Consider the following 16640-nt stretch of genomic DNA (forward strand, 5'->3'; position numbering starts at 1 on the left):
ATCTATGGAACTGTTTAGTCACTATATTGTACACCCGTAACTAATGTTAACTCTACTGGAATTAAACAATTTAAAAATTGTATATGTATTTTTTTTGTGTGTAGATACATTTATGTTATATATATACATATATATGTAATATAAATATATATAATGTTCCCTTCATCCTGCAAAGTTCTTTTTTTTTTTTTTTAATATTTTATTTATTTAACAGAGAGAAATCACAACTAGGCAGAGAGGCAGGCAGAGAGAGAGGAGGAAGCAGGCTCCCTGCAGAGCAGAGAGCCAGACGTGGGGCTCGATCCCAGGACCCTGAGATCATGACCTGAGCCGAAGGCAGTGGCTTAATCCACTGAGCCACCCAGGCGCCCCCTGCAAAGTTCTTTTAAAGATTTTCCTATTTCTTTTGATTCCTTTGGAACAATTTTAAAACTGATGTCCATTTATGAATTTTAATAGTTTTTTTTTTTTTTAAGATTTATTTGACACAGAGAGAGAGAGAGAGCACTCAAAGCAGGGGGAGTGACAGGCAGAGAGAGAGGGAGAAGCAGACTCCCCACTGAGAAGGGAGTCCCATGTGGGGCTTGATCCCAGAACCCAGGGATCATGACCTGAACTGAAGGCAGATGCTTAACGACTGAGCCACCCAGGCGCCCTGAATAGTTATCCTTTACTAAGCTATTTAAGTGACTTGAATAGATTTGCAGTGTTTCATAAAACTCATGTTAAAGCGGTGATAGAGATTTGCCTCACATTTAAAGACCACTAAGAGAATTCTGAAGCTAAAGAGAAAGTTTCAGGTTTTGCTCTGCTTCCTACACCTTTAAAGGGTGTGAGGAAGCCTTTGCTACCAGAACAAAGGACTTGAATGCAGTAGATCTCTAAGGAAATCTCCAGAAAATACAGAATTATATACTGAAACTCAGGACTAGTTGAAAACACTTGCCCCTGTCCCCCGAGTCAGTTGTTAGAGAGGAAGCTAGAACAGAGTGCTCGGGACTGCCGGGAGGCTTCTCTTTCCATTTTGCTCTGCTGACACATCTCACCAGTCAAGACTCTTTGGTTGCAAGTGATAGAGAGCTCAATGTGATGTGGCTTAAACAACACTAAACGAAAAAGGGGACATACTGTCTCATTTAACTAAAAAGGGCAGGGACAGGTGTAGCTTCAGGTGTGACTTAAATGATACCAACAGGACTTCCTTTCTTTCCGTTCTTCTGGGATGGATCCAGTCTCACACAGATCCTCAAACAGATCCCTTGTTTTGATTGTAAAGATTTTTATTTATTTATTTGACAGAGAAAGAGAGATCACAAGTAGGCAGAGAGGTAGGCGCGGGGGTGGGGCTGGAGCAGGTTCCCCACTGAGCTGAGAGCCTGATGCAGGATGTAGGGCTCGATCCCAGGACCCTGAGATGATGACCTGAGCTGAAGGCAGAGGCTTAACCCACTGAGCCACCTAGGCGCCCCAGATCCTCCTCTTGTAGTGACAGGATGGGTGCCTGGAACTTTAGGTTTTGAGGCCTCAAAACTTCAAGTCCAGCAGAAAACTGTTTTTCCAATAGTTCAGACAGAACCCTATGCCTGGTGCTCAGGGGTCTGAAAAGGCTGTGGCCCTGGGGATGCTGTTCTTTGGTTTGGCAGGTCTAAGCCACACGCCCACCTGAGTTGGGTTGGGCCAGACACCAGCTACGCCTGTGCACGTAAAGGAGCTTCCTAGAGGAGAGCCAGACGAAGGAGGTTGGGGACAACAGCTCAAGGGACGCCTGCAACTGTACGGCTTTTTCTTGGGACTTTTGTGAAGCAGTTGTTTATGTAAAGGATTTCTTTTTCCTCTGTAGAGTGCTAAAAACGTTTTTAAACATCTTTGCTTGTTACTGAAAATACTTCATACTTTTCTTAAAGGTGTCATCCAGAATTTCCTTTTTCGTAGGTGGTCCTATCCTACACTTACAGCTTTCTAAGCATCGTATAGTTTGACATTGGCAATTTTAGTCATGAACCTACAGATAAAATGGCAAAAATAAACAAATGTGGAATGATTATAAAGGTGACTTATCATAAAACAAACTTAGGAGCTTGTAGATTTTGTGGATATTTATAGTTCATCTGACAGGTGACTCCCCTCTGCGTGCTTACCTGGCTTCTTTCATTTCTTATGGCTGCCTTATTTCTTAGGGAGGTTTTTTTTTTTTTTTAAGATTTTATTTATTAATTTGACAGAGACAGTGAGCACAAGCAGGAGGAGGGCCGGAGGGAGAAGCAGGCTCCCCGCTGAGCAGGGAGCCCGATGGTGGGCTCTGTCCCAGGACCCTGGAATCATGACCTGAGCGGAAGACAGATGCTTAACCGACTGAGCCAGCCAGGCGCCCCCTTACTGACTTTTTGGAGTGTAGTCTTTGAGTAGAGTTGATTACAATTTCCTTTTCAAATTACATTTATTTTATAGAAATATGTTGATATGGATAGAGTATCACAATATATTAATAAGTTACTAGATTAAAAAAGTAGATTGCAAAATAGTAGGACCTGATTTGTGTTTTAAAAAAAATAGGCCACAGTGTCCATGGCATTGTCTCTGGGTGGTAAGTGACATCAAAATGTATGTTTTGTGAGCTCTCCTGTGTGTTTCAAGCTCTAAAAATGGGTAAAAATAAATTGTTAAAAGATACATGCATTTATTTAGCATTTCCTGTAACTTTACCATCCACTAAAAAAAAAAAAAATTCTTATTAATCTTTCAGGAGGCAGAATCTGAAGCCAGTTTTAATAACAACCAGTTACTTCCCTATCTAATGTTTCTTAGTTACTGTAAGTTCTTAATTTTGTGAATCGTTGCTGGATTAGGCATCTGTGTGTTCTGTGAAGAGTTCTAAATGTAACATGTATGTTCATGGACCTCTTAGGAGGTGGAGTAAGTCCCAAAGGGAAGTTGAGTCAGTTTTTAAACATCTCTGCTTCTGCTTGAATATTGACCAAACAACTTCAAATTACGTGAATGGTGCAATGGAAACATATCTCTAATGTAATCTGAACTGGTATTTTTTGAAAAATCAATGAAACTGCATTTTAGTAGATATTTTCACGTATTGTGTTCTTGCAAATGGGACCATGAAACCCCAAATCCCAGCTTTGAGACTCCTGAGGCTGGGTTTCCTGGCAGCTTTATTTAACAGCTATGCTCTCTTGCAAGTGCTTCATCCTTTGGGGTCAGATTTTTTTTTTTCTGACTTCACCATGAGAGGTTTAGCTTAGCTAATTTCTAAGGTTCCTTCCGGTCACTTCCCCTTAGTGAGCACTGGGTCCTTGGATCATCTGAATCTGGTGAAAGCCAAGATTGTTTTTGTTTTTGTTTTTCTTTGTGTGTGTGTATGTGTGTGTGTTTTTAAGATTGGGTTTATTGCACACCTCTCTCTGCCCCCGCCCTATTGCTTCCATTAATCTCCACCTCCATCATCTCTAAATTCTGAAATCATTTGCTCTGATTCTGAACGCGAGAGAGAGCCCTTTCTTCCTTCAGTTTCCACCAGGCAGGAATCCAGGAAAGGGGACATAGAAGGACGGCGTCACTGATGTTTACACTAAGGGCATGCAGTGTGTGCATGGCCTTGGTCTGGCACTCAGAGGCAGCTTACAGCCTTCCCCTAACCTTCAGCAGCAAGCAGATGCCAGGAGAGGTCAGGCGTGTGAACAATTAAGGAGGAAAACAGCCTGGAAGCCATAGGATTCAATTACTTGTACCTTTGTGCTCTAGCTCATCCGTTTACATTTTCCATGCCTCCTCTTCCTAAAAACACCCACCTCTGGGATGCCTGGGTGGCCTAGTTGATTAAGCATCTGCTTTCGGCTCAGGTCATGATCCCTAGGTCCTGGGATCGAGTTCCGCATTGGGCTCCCTGCTCAGAGCGGAGCCTGTTTCTCCCTCTGCCTGCTGCTCCCTCGGCTTGTGCGCTGTCTCTCTGACAAATAAATAACATCTTAAAAAGAAAACATTAAACAACAACCACAACAACAAAACACCCATCCTGAAGAGTTTCTTCAAGGAGTAGAGATAATATACATGAAGAATAGTTTTCACCTTTGGTTGTATTTTGGAATCATCCTGTGGACGATTAAAACCCACTGATGCCCAAGTCCCACCCCCAGAGATCTGGTGTAATTGGTCTGGGGTATAGCCTGGGGGCCTGAATTCTGTGGCTTCCCATGTGATTGATTTTAATGTGTAGTTAAGGTTGAGATGCCATGATGTAAAGCCTTATCATGGTTCCTGATAGGTAGTAGATACTCAATAATTGGTATGTAGGATTATGGTAGTTCCATGCATGAGAGAGTTTTAGATAACTTGGAGGGAGAGATTCTGGGGGCATTTCAGGAAGGCAGTAGTTTTTTTTTTTTTAAGATTTTATTTTTTTAAGTAATCTCTTCATTCAATGTAGGGCTTGAATCCCTGAGATCAGGAGTTGCATGCTGTACTAACTGAACTAACAAGAGGCCCCAGGAAGGCAGTGGCATTTTAACCAGTCTTTAAAGAAAAGGGCAATGATGACAGTGTGAGAAAAAGATCTGGAAGTTGGGGGGCACCTGGGTGGCTCAGTGGTTAAGCCGCTGCCTTCGGCTCAGGTCATGATCTCAGAGTCCTGGGATCGAGTCCCACGTTGGGCTCTCTGCTCGGTGGGGAGCCTGCTTCCTTCTCACTCTCTCTGCCTGCCTCTCTGCCTACTTGTGATCTCTCTCTGTCAAATAAATAAATAAAATCTTAAAAAAAAAAAAAAAAGATCTGGAAGTTGGAAAGGTGGGTCCATAGAAGACCAGTGCTCAAGTATCTTAGTATTACATACATCTGTATGAGTTTATATTTCTGTCTTCAAAGAGTTGAAGGTCTTAGTCCTCACTGAATGTATCCAAGGATGTTACCTATATTCATTATCTATTGCTATGTAACATATTGCCCCGAATCTTAGTGTCTAAGGCAGTAATAATTATTACCTTTCATTAATTCTGTGTGTCAGAAATATAGATGGGGTACAGAGGGGATGGCTTGTCTCTGTCCCTCTATATTTGGAACTTCATCTAGAAGACTTAAAGTCTGGAGTTAGAATGGTTTATAGATTCATTCACTCACATGTCTGTGGTTGAGGTTGGCTGTTGGCTGAGGGCCCAGCTGGTGCGATCAGTTGGAACACTCATGTCTGAGCTTCCTTACAACATGGTAGTCAGGTTCTCAGGGTGAGCCTCCTGAGAGAGATAAGGAACCAGGCAGAAGGTGTATCCTTTTTATGATCTAGATTTGGAAGACTCATAGCATCAATTACAACTGATTTTGTTAGAAAGGAGTCACTGAGGCCAGCCTGTATTCAAAAGAAGGGGAATTAGATTCCACCATTCAAAGGGAGGGAGGAATGTATGAGAGTTTATAGGGGAGTCTGCTGGAGATTCTTTCTCTTACTCTCCCCCTGCCCCTCCCCCCACTCGTGTGTGCACTCTCTCTGATCTCTCTCACTTAAATAAATAAATCTTAAAAAATTAAAAAAAAAAATCCCACCATATTGTATAACTGTCTAGTTCCTTCTAGCCTGTGATGGCTAGAATCTTGGATTTGGAATCTGAAGATATGATTTCAAGTCCCATGGTTACCCTTTCCTAGCTGCATGGGTGAATCACTTATGTTAATATCTTCTTCTTTCCTTCTTTCATCTGGTTAAGAGGAAGCCAAGTAAGAGTCAGGTATGTTCATCTGTTTTGCTAACTATTTACAAAAGCACATTATTCTTTCATATTCTGATTCTGCTAACCTTCCCTGGATTGAGGATGAACAGAGAATGCAAAGGAAAGAATGACACAGGAAACCATAAGATCGAGTGAGTAAGGAAAATTGAGCATAGGGGCGCCTGGGTGGCTCAGTGGGTTAAAGCCTCTGCCTTCGGCTCAGGTCATGATCCCAGGGTCCTGGGATCAAGCCCCGCATCAGGCTCTCTGCTCCGCGGGGAGCCTGCTTCCTCCTCTCTCTCTCTGCTTGCCTCTCTGCCTGTTTGTGATATCTGTCAAATAAATAAATAAAATCTTAAAAAAAAAAAAGAAAATTGAGCATAAATACAGACAGGATTCTCTTTAATTCCATGTAACTTAAAATATTTCCAATATAAATAATCAGGGCACCTGGGTGGCTTAGTCAGTTGAGCATGTCTGCCTGTGGTTCAGGTCGTGATCCCCAGGTCCTGGGATCGAGTCCCACATGGGGCTCCCTGCTCAGTGGGGAGTCTGCTTCTCCCTCTGCCTCTTCCCCTCCCCCAGCTCATGCTCACTCTCTCTCCCTCCCTCAAATAAATAAAGTCTTTAAAAAATATATATGAATAGTCAATATAGTTTTGTAGAAAACAGGTACTATTGGTAATACTGAGATTATTTCTAGTTCTTGAAAAAAGGTATTATTAAATATATAGATGTCTTTGGGGTGCCTGGGTGACTCAGTCTGTTGAACGTCTGACTCTTGATTACAGCTCAGGTCATGATCCCAGTGTCCAGGGATCGATCCGTGCATCAGGCTCTTTGCTCAGTAGGGAGTCTGCTGGAGGATTCTCTCTCTCCCCCCACTATATGCACATGCACTCTCTCAAATATTTAAAAATATATATAGATGTCTTTAAAATTGCATGTGTGTATATGTATTTTATATACACATGTATACACACATACAGATACATATATGTAAATGCATAGAAAATGAACTGGAATGATATACACCAAACAAAAGTGGTCATTCTAAGAGAGGGACACGGAATGAAGGAAAAAGGGTTTTAAAATTTTTAAGGATTTATTTTTTAAAAGACTTTATTGAGGGGCGCCTGGGTGGCTCAGTGGGTTAAGCCTCTGCCTTCGGCTCAGGTCATGATCTCAAGGTCCTGGAATCTAGCCCCACATGGGGCTCTCTGCTCAGCAGGGAGCCTGCTTCCTCCTGTCTCTCTGCCTGCCTCTCTGCCTACTTGTGATCTCTCTCTCTCTGTCAAATCAATAAAATCTTAAAAAAAAAGATTTTATTGATTTATTTGACAGAGAGACAGCGAGAGAGGGAACACAAGCAGAGGGACTAAGAGAGGGAAAGCGGGCTTCCTGCTGAGCAGGGAGCCTGATGTGGGGCTCGATCCTAGGATGTTGGGATCATGACCTGAGCTGCAGACAGACGCTTAACAACTGAGCCACCCAAGTGCCCCTAAATTTTTAAGGATTTTTGATGGATTTCACTGTTGACTTTAAAAAAAATTAATGAGCATATATAACTACATTGTTTATATAAGCAAAGATACTTTTTTAAAGGAGAGCTCTTTGTAGTATTCGGTATTGGGTGGGAAGGGATGTTATCTCCAATAATCAGCTGTTAGCTGTCATCTTTTATAGTTGGATCCACAGGTGATTTTAACTTAGATATGTGGGACTCATTTTCTTTTTAAGAGTTTATTTATTTATTTATTTACTTACTTATTTACTTATTTGTTGAGGGGGTGGGGGGAGAGAGAGAGCGAGTGCACAAGCAGGCAGAGAGGCAGGCAGAGGCTGAGAGAGAAGTAGGCTCCCCACTGAGCAGTGAGCCCGATGCGGGACTCTCTCCTAGGACCCGGGATCATGACCTGAGCTGAAGGCACTGGCTTAACTGACTGAGCCACCCAGGCGTCCCTAGAGAGTTTATTTATTTGACAGAGAGAGAGCAAGCGAGCAAGCTCAAGCAGGGGGAGCAGCAGAACCAGGCTCCCCGCTGAGCAGATAGCCTGATGTGGGACTCGATCCCAGGACTCTGGGGTCAAGATCTGAGTCAAAGGCAGATGCTACCCAGGCACCCCTGGTGGGACTCTTCTTCAGCCTGAGGAAGTAGGAGCGACAGCCAGACTTAGCCAGATGGGAATGAAACATGAAAGCCAGAAAAAAAATGGATAGGTTGGAGTCAGGTAAGATTGCTGCTGGAGAGGGTTAAGAAGGAGCCTTTGAGCCAAGGAGAAGCTCTGGCAAAAGCGTTAGGAGCCTTCACCAATTGTTCCATTGATGAACAGACAAAGCTCTGATAACTTATTTTTTTCACCAAGTGGCTGACTTCATCCTGGAGTATCTTTACAAAACTCTACATTGTTCTAATAGGACAGATAACAAATCGTTTCCCACCTGTGGGTTTTCCTTCATGCCAGCCCCGCCTGGTGTTGCCTGGCTTTATTCTGTGACCAGGAAAGGAGCTGGAATTCTGAAAAGTTGCTTTAGCCAAATCCTGTGAACAATGGGGGCCTTGTTCAGGGATATGCACATCAGCTTTTGGAGGAGTTTAATTCATCAGCTCAGATCTCTGCTTTTCAAACGCTTGCTCTAGTTAGCATTGTGCTCTCTGTGCAGGGGCAAGCCTGACGGGGCCGGCACCGCTTCTTGTCCGCACGGCTTGAGACCTGTGCCCAGTTCTCCTTACACCAGTGGGTGTAGTGTGCGCTGAGCCAGACCTTAATGGTCCTGAATGGGCCACCAGTGAAACCAAAAGAGGGAGGCAAGCTTTCTTACTGCTTTGGCTTATCCGTGGCTACACAGACATTGTTATAATTTCTAAGATGCCTATGGATTGATTGCACAGTCTACCAGAGGGCTACCGAGCCAAAATTCAAGAACTGGGAATGATGGTTACCTCTCCTCCCAGAGATGAAACTTCCTGAGAAGTCATCGGCTTTGCCTGGTTTTGGTCCTGGCCAAACATGGGCGAGGCCTGGAGCACATCAGCCAGTCCTGAAACTTACTCTCTGGTGGTAGATTTATTCCCCCTTGAGATGGCAATGACTGAGTCCCAAAAGGTGCTATTTGCAAAAGCTACTGTCTGTGGTGTGTTAAGTGACGTCCTACCCTCTGGGAAGACTTGTGGGAAACTTCTTAGGACTTAGGGGATCCCAGTTCCACGTTTGGAGAAGTTGTATGGGGCCTGTGTTGCCTCATCATGCTGGGTAACTGATGCATTATGTTTCCACGGTGAGCGTGTGGCTGCCATTTTCCTCATGTTTGTCTCCCTCTGTTTCCCTTGACAGAGCAATTTGGTTTTGATGCTGTGCCAGCAATCTCCTGACAATGAGCTACTGGAACTTGGAGAAAAGAAACTGTGTGCAGTACCGCAGGCATTTTCTGGTGGACAACAGTGTATTTCATGGTGAGCTGCCTTTTGAGTTTGTGAAGTTGGAGCTTTTAGTTTATTTCTGACAGCACTTTTATTCCATCGCTCTGGATGCAAATATGGTGTCATTGCTGGGTCGAACCAAGAGCTCAAATTAACTCGTTTATGGATAATTTGCCCGAGAAGCAAATTGGTCTCATCCACTGGTCTCATCCCCTCCAGGTATAAGTAATGTGCCTGCCCCAATTACCATAATGGGGTTACCACTTTCTTCCTTACAAATTAGTTTAGATCAGTGCCTTTTCTCCTTTATGCTGCCAACTCCAATCCTATCCTTCCTGATGTCTGAAATTTTGGGGGGCGGGGCTCAACCCATAGTAAGTGTTCAGTTAATAAATGCAAGTTATCAGTCTGCTTGTTACCAGCATGGTATGTCATGGTACTGTCAGGTCACAGAGCCATTCACAGCACTTACTGCAGCCAGCAATCAGAGAGGAATCGAGACTCGTCATTCTTCCCGGCAAACTAAGATGAATTGCTTTTCCCCTGCTGGGGTGTGTGTTTTGTGATACATAGTCAGGGATAAGCTCTGTCAATCCTGCTATTGGGATATCCTTGAGTGAAATTTATTTAAGAGTCAAAGATTTACTTGTGGTCAGTATTTTTGGAGCAATCTCCATCCAAAGCTGGGGGAAATGTGGAGGGTAGAGGGAGAAATTTCCCAGGGATCAGAGTGCTGTTTAACAATCCTATAATCTGGGGCGCCTGGGTGGCTCAGTGGATTAAGCCGCTGCCTTCGGCTCAGGTCATGATCTCAGGGTCCTGGGATCGAGCCCCGCATCGGGCTCTCTGCTCCGCAGGGAGCCTGCTTCCTCCTCTCTCTCTGCCTGCCTCTCTATCTACTTGTGATCTCTCTCTCTGTCAAATAAATAAATAAAATCTTAAAAAAAAAAAAAAAACAATCCTATAATCTCAGCTGCCTTCGACTTTCCAAGTTTAGTTCTTCTTTCCTGATTTGGTGACAGACTAAAGCTTTATTATTGCTTTAAGTTAAGTTTAAGAGAAGCTCAGCCTTACTTACTTTATTAAAGTACTTAAGAGGTGGGCACCTGGGTGGCTCAGTGGGATAAGCTGCTGCCTTCAGCTCAGGTCATGATCCCAGGGTCCTGGGATTGAGCCCCGCATTGGGTTCTCTGCTCAGCAGGGAGCCTGCTTCCCTCTCTCCCTCTGCCTGCCTTTCTGCCTATTTATGATCTCTGTCTGTCAAATAAATAAATAAATAAATCTTAAAAAAAAAAACGTACTTAAAGGTTACAATTTTTTTTTTCTTTTTTCACATTCATTATGCTACCCCACTATAGGACTTTCCTAGGGTAAGGAGTACTTTATCTCACAGTCAAGAAAGGGAAGCAGAGATGAAATGACTGTCCCAAGTTGACCTAGTTAATTATTATCAGGTCAAACCTAAATCCTGCCTCTACCTTTCCAGACTGGCTCTCCTGGCATTGAAGTGTCTTGCAGGTGAATGACTCCTTAGCAAAGGGGAGTTGTGACCTTACCCTGTGACCCTGAGTTCTACTCTGTTTTTCTGTGAACCTCATCTAAAGTTTCTGTTCATTCCTTCATCTCCGTCTCTCTCTCTCACACACACACAAACACACACACATGGCATTTGCTGTGGCATATTTTCTGTTACAAATTTTTATTTGTAATAAAAAAAAATAAATATGATAAGTGAAGAACCCAGGAGCTAGAAAAAGTAGCTTTATTTTTTCAAGATTTATTTTGCGCCTGATTAGACAAAGTTCAGATTTAAGTGCTTTCATATAGTATTTTAGAATGCTTTGTCCAGAGATCTCCAAGGCTTTAATGATATGTATGTATTTTTATACATATGTGTGTATTTTATATCTATTTTATATGTATGTATTTTATATCTATGTATTTTTATAGTTGTATTAGTGCTTAGTATATTATTATATCATGCTGAAGTCTTTTTTTTTTTTTAAAGATTTTATTTATTTATTTGACAGAGAGAGCATGCTGAAGTCTTGATGAACACTCATATTGCTTTCATTCGACACCTTTGCACTGGTTAATGTTCATCCCATTTCATGTGGAGGAAGCTGAGGTTCAGGGAGGTTGTGAAATAAATGGTGATCTGAATTTTAAACTTTGTTCTTTCTAACTCCAAAATGCCATCATTTCTTTTGTTCCAGACAGTTATCTCCCTTTTGGGAGAGAAATCAGCGCTCAGAAGCTTAAGGTGGATCCAGTAGTATTTGCTCTGCTATTAAGTAGCTGTGTTATGTATGTGGAGCAAATGATATAATCCTTTGAGAGCCTTGTTCTCTCCCTGTGAAATGAGTCTGCTGGTCTTGATGATCTCGAGGTTGTCTATAGTTCTAATACCTGAGATTCTATTAAAGTACTTCTGAGAATTACAACAGTAATTTTTGTGAGGCACCTTTTCGCTGAACACGAGATACACAAGGGGGCAGTAGAATACTTAAAATACGAATTGGTTGCTTACACGTTAGAGCTACTGTTCTCAAAGGAATTAGAGATACCAGATTTTCCCAAGATTGAAAGGATGAAAGCCAATTAGATTTATGATTGTATTCATTTATAATAAAGCAGTAGTTACAAGTATTTCTGACAGTGTAAAATACCATTTTGGATTTCTATGCCTAAGGATATTTAATTTGGGAAACAGTGATGTCTCTACTCTTCCTCTTTGTTTACCTCTGCAAAAATGAACGTCCGTCTGTTAAGATAGGAGCTTATTTAACTTAATGGAGAGTTGTGAGGAGTCTTGTACATTTTAAGCCAGGGGAGCTCTAGAGATAATATCTGTGTAGAGGATTTCAGAGCGTGCCTGAGAGAAGAGAGAAGGCAGGACCTGTTGGGTCAGAAATGTCTGATACCTTTGGAAGGGGCTTCTGGAATATGGGACATGAGTTTGGATGCTTTTTACCTAATACCTTGGTTTCTCCCTGTTTATGCTGAGAACTGTTCTCATTTAACCAAATCAATCAAAACAAAAAGAAAGTCTGTTCCCTTATAAACAGAAAAAAACCACTTCTGCTGCAAGATAATAGACTTTTAGATGATGCAGACTTTGTTCTGCAAATTGTGCTGGTTGGACTCCTTACATACAGGTTTAAGCAGTAGTCTGAGGAGGAAAGAGCTACATGAAAATGGACTATATAGGCTACAGTGATCAATAAAAGTAAAAAATCACTTTTTTAAAAAAGTAAAACAGGGACGCCTGGGTGGCTCAGTCGGTTAAGCCGCTGCCTTCGGTTCAGGTCATGATCCCGTGGTCCTGGGATTGACTCCAGCATCGGGCTCCTTTCTCAGCGGGGAGCCTGCTTCTCTCTCTGCCTCTGCCTGGCATTCTGCCTGCTTGTCCTCTTTCTCTCTCTGACAAAGAAATAAATAAAATCTTTAAAAATTCTTTTTAAAAAGTAAAAGAGTAACATTTGTAATAAAAAGTTACAAAAGTAACAAAAAAGCAAAAAGTAACATTTGTATACTGTTTCAGAGTTCAGAAATCATATTCATAGCCTCATTTTCTGAGTATGGAGGTGGTGGTATGCTTTCATTACCCACAATCCCACAACCCAAAGAGAAACACTGTTAATAGTCTGTTTCTGTCCAGTGTTTTATCTTCTCTTTCCTCTTTGCAACAATCCTAATGGTAGGAATGGAATGGCTAGAAAAGTTAAAAAAATGATCTATATTGGCTGACAAAAAATGACCTGGTCGAATTGACATGGTTCTGTGTTCAGTGATGAGAGCAGCCCTGATAGGAATTATGAAAAGCTGTTTTTTATTTCCCACTCATCTGTCCTTTGCCCAGATTTTTAGGGAATCTAATGATCCAAAGGGACTGTGTACCTACTGAAGAAACTAATCACTGAGGTTTGTCTGTATTTGGCTTTTATTCACCTGCTATGTTTGAAATAGGGGGGAAAAAACTTGGGCAAAGAATGATTTGTGTTATATGAATCTTGGTTTTTTTTTTTTTTTAAGATTTTATTTTTAAGCAATTTCTATACCCAGTTTGGAGCTCGAACTCGTAACCCCGAGATCGAGAATCACCTGCTCTACTAACAGAGCCAGGCATGTGCCTTGGAATCTTGTTTTAACAGATTGTACTCCCATGAATTATTCTTACTTGAAAGTTACCTACACTGTCTCCTGTTTCTCTTGGTTGTAGTGAATTGTGACATTTTTTTCTGACCTGGGACAGATTCTTAAACCCAGTAATCAATGTATTTGCAATTAATATATATAATTCTTTATGCACATACCTTTTTCCACACATTTGAGTTCCTTAATAGAATAAATTTAGAGGTGACTTAATTTTTGTTTTTATGCACTGCTGGTTATAATTGTGATGTTGGAAAGAATTATTAATTGCTTTCCTATAAATTATTATGGTATCATTCCAACTTACACTGATATTTATTTCTGTTGTTATCATGTTATAGCGAATGTTTCTGAATGACCATCACAAATCTAGAGTAGAAAGGTTTTGAACTCAATTATGAGTCTCTCTTACTACCTGTGGATAGAGTGAAGGATAGTTCTCTCTTTTTTTTTTCCATTTTATTTATTTTTTTCAGCGTAACAGTATTCATTGTTTTTGCACAACACCCAGTGCTCCATGCAAAACGTGCCCTCCCTATTACCCACCACCTGTTCCCCCAACCTCCCACCCTTGACCCTTCAAAACCCTCAGGTTGTTTTTCAGAGTCCATAGTCTCTTATGGTTCGCCTCCCCTCCCCAATGTCCATAGCCCCCTCCCCCTCTCCCAATCCCACCTCCCCCCAGCAACCCCCAGTTTGTTTTGTGAGATTAAGAGTCATTTATGGTTTGTCTCCCTCCCAATCCCATCTTGTTTCATTTATTCTTCTCCTATCCCCCTAACCCCCCATGTTGCATCTCCACTTCCTCATATCAGGGAGATCATATGATAGTTGTCTTTCTCCAATTGACTTATTTCACTAAGCATGATATGCTCTAGTTCCATCCACGTCGTCGCAAAGGATAGTTCTCTTTTTAAGTGTGTAATACGTCTTTTCAAAAAGTGCCTTATATGTACTCTTACTTTGCCTCAAGCAACCCTCTAATGCAACTAATTAACTTAGTTAATTAATGTAATGAATTGCTTTTCATCTGACCTCCCTTTCTTGGCCAGAGACCTACTCGGTGATGGAGTTTAGAAACTTGACTACCAGTTTGTAAAAGAAAGTAGGCTTGAGTGGGATCCTGGAGACTAGTTCTGTTTCTAGTTTCACTACTAACTTGTGTTGCCTTTGTCCCCTTGGGGGGTCCTCAGTTTCCCTCTCTCTAAAGTGAGAGTTTTGCCAGCTTCCAAAGTTCCCACTAGCAACAGCGCTTGAGGTCCCTGTGTAGTCAGACATCAGAATGGGTATGTAGTGAATGAGAGTGTCCTTCAGGCCAGGATGCAGGAAGGAAAGGCTGGAACAATGGTCATCAAAAGGAGGTAAGATTCTCTTTTGACTGTAAACTTTGTAGTTAGTTTTGCACTGGCAGAACATTACATTTCTCTTTAGGGAGAAGATGTGTGTGTGTGAGCGTGCACACGTGCACGTCCAAGCATGCATGCGCCATAAGCACCCGTGAGTTCTGACCATGGAGAGGTCAGAACTAGTAGTGAGGACTGATAAGCAAGCTTTCGGGACAAATGTCTTTATATTCAAAAAAGAAGAATGGAGGCGTTTACTCCCCCTACACTGGAATTCCATCTATACTGGAAAACTAAGGAAGAATGCCAGGTCCTGCGTGGTGTATATGAAAGGACAATGAAATTACGCAGAAGGAAATTATGGTTCTCATTAATGAGGCTGTTTTATTAACGCATTATGAATTCAGCAGCAGCTTCTGGGGCTTGGGGGCATTACTAGATTTTATATTAGTGTCATTTCTAAGCTTAGCTTTTCCATCCAATGATTGTATAAACATCTTCTAGGTCCAGAAAATGTGAGTACACATAGAATTACTATTAATGCAATGACAGTCAAAATTTTGCAAGCATCATTAAGATGAAAAGTATTATCTCTTGGGAGTGTGTGGTTGGCTTAGTTGGTAGAGTGTGCAACTCTTGATCTTGAGGTCATGAGTTCAAGCCCCACACTGGGCATAGAGATTACTTAAAAAAAAGTGTTGTCTCTTGGGAGAGTAACACTGCATGCAAAAAATGTCAAGCATGAGTTGAGAGAGAGGGTGGGAAAAAAAAGAAGATAGGTCATTAGGGAGAAAATGTATTGAGTCATTTTTATTTTATTATTTATTCATTTTTTAAAAGATTATTTATTTATTTATTTGACAGACAGAAATCACAAATAGGCAGAGAGGCAGGCAGAGAGAGGGAGGGGGAAACAGGCTCCCCGCCGAGCAGAGAGCCTGATGTGGGGCCTGATCGCAGGACCCCGAGATCATGACCTGAGCCAAAGGCAGAGGCTTTAATCCACTGAGCCACTCAGGTGCCCCAAGTCGTTTTTATAATAGAAGTAATTCTGGAACAGCCTCCCCCAGTAAATTCCTCTTTAGCCCACTTCTCAAGTCTCCCCTTCCCCATCCCTCATCCCCAAAGGATGGCCACCAAGGCAGAAGGCATCTAGTGAGGTATGCCTTCAGGTCTGTGATGATCTGGTGCCCCTCGCAAATATGCCAGTGTTACTAAAGGCCTGGGCAGAAGCAGGACGAGCCTGACCAAGGTGTGGCATGTTGCGGGGGCTGCCCTCCAGCTGAGTTGCTTTGGGTGAGTTTCTCCCTCTGGGATCAAGTTGCCATGTCAGCAAAATGCCATAATTTAGGACAAACGACTTAAACACTTCTTTCTAAGTGCTTGTGTTTAAAAATTTTTTATTTGATTTTTAACCTTCTCTCCTCATCCCACTTTAAGTGGAGGGTCATTGGAGAATTTGCTGTGAATTAACTGACCAAATTGATTTAAGCACTTTCCTCTTTCCGTTGTCGGTATAAATTACAGCCAGCCTTACAAAAGTGGATACTTACGTACTCGTTATAACACAACAGAAATAACCTTTTAATGTGAGCCGATATGAAACAAAATGGTTTTTTAGCTTTTTGGGAACATGTGCTATTCCTTCATTTCCTGGATTTGCAGAAAAATTTTCAAGGAAACGCTCAATGAAATGCTACTTACTTTATATTTTAAAATTTGAGGTTCATTTCTTTTTTGTATTTCTCTATGATGGACATTCCATCTGTGGCTGGTTTATGGCATATTCTCAATTGACTAGCATATACAGGAAATTGTTTCATTTTTCTCCAATGATTGCGCTTTTTTTTAAAAAATAAGATTTTATTTATTTGTTTGAGAGAGAGAGAGACAGCAAGCGGTGGGGGGAACACAAGCAGAGGGAGTGGGAGAGGGAGAAGCAGGTTTCCCCGCCAAGCAGGAAGCCTGGCACAGGGCTCAACCCCAGGACCTAAGGCAGATGATCTCAATAGCTGA

At 41.9% G+C, this 16640-nt stretch overlaps 1 protein-coding gene across 4 annotated transcripts in view; it reads left to right on the top strand.

The window, feature by feature from the left end:
* The window catches only part of PLCH1 (phospholipase C eta 1), a 213571-nt gene that overhangs the window by 20599 nt on the left and 176332 nt on the right, over nucleotides 1–16640 (top strand). For all 4 annotated transcript variants that reach the window (XM_046001927.1, XM_046001928.1, XM_046001929.1 and 1 more), the window contains one exon: nucleotides 9041–9159. In XM_046001927.1, the coding sequence (XP_045857883.1) occupies nucleotides 9081–9159 (79 nt within the window). In that variant the 5' untranslated portion in view covers nucleotides 9041–9080. The remainder of the gene's footprint in view (nucleotides 1–9040; nucleotides 9160–16640) is intronic.

This window comes from Meles meles, chromosome 4 (assembly GCF_922984935.1).
Source record: "Meles meles chromosome 4, mMelMel3.1 paternal haplotype, whole genome shotgun sequence".
In the NCBI taxonomy this organism is placed as follows: domain Eukaryota; kingdom Metazoa; phylum Chordata; class Mammalia; order Carnivora; family Mustelidae; genus Meles; species Meles meles.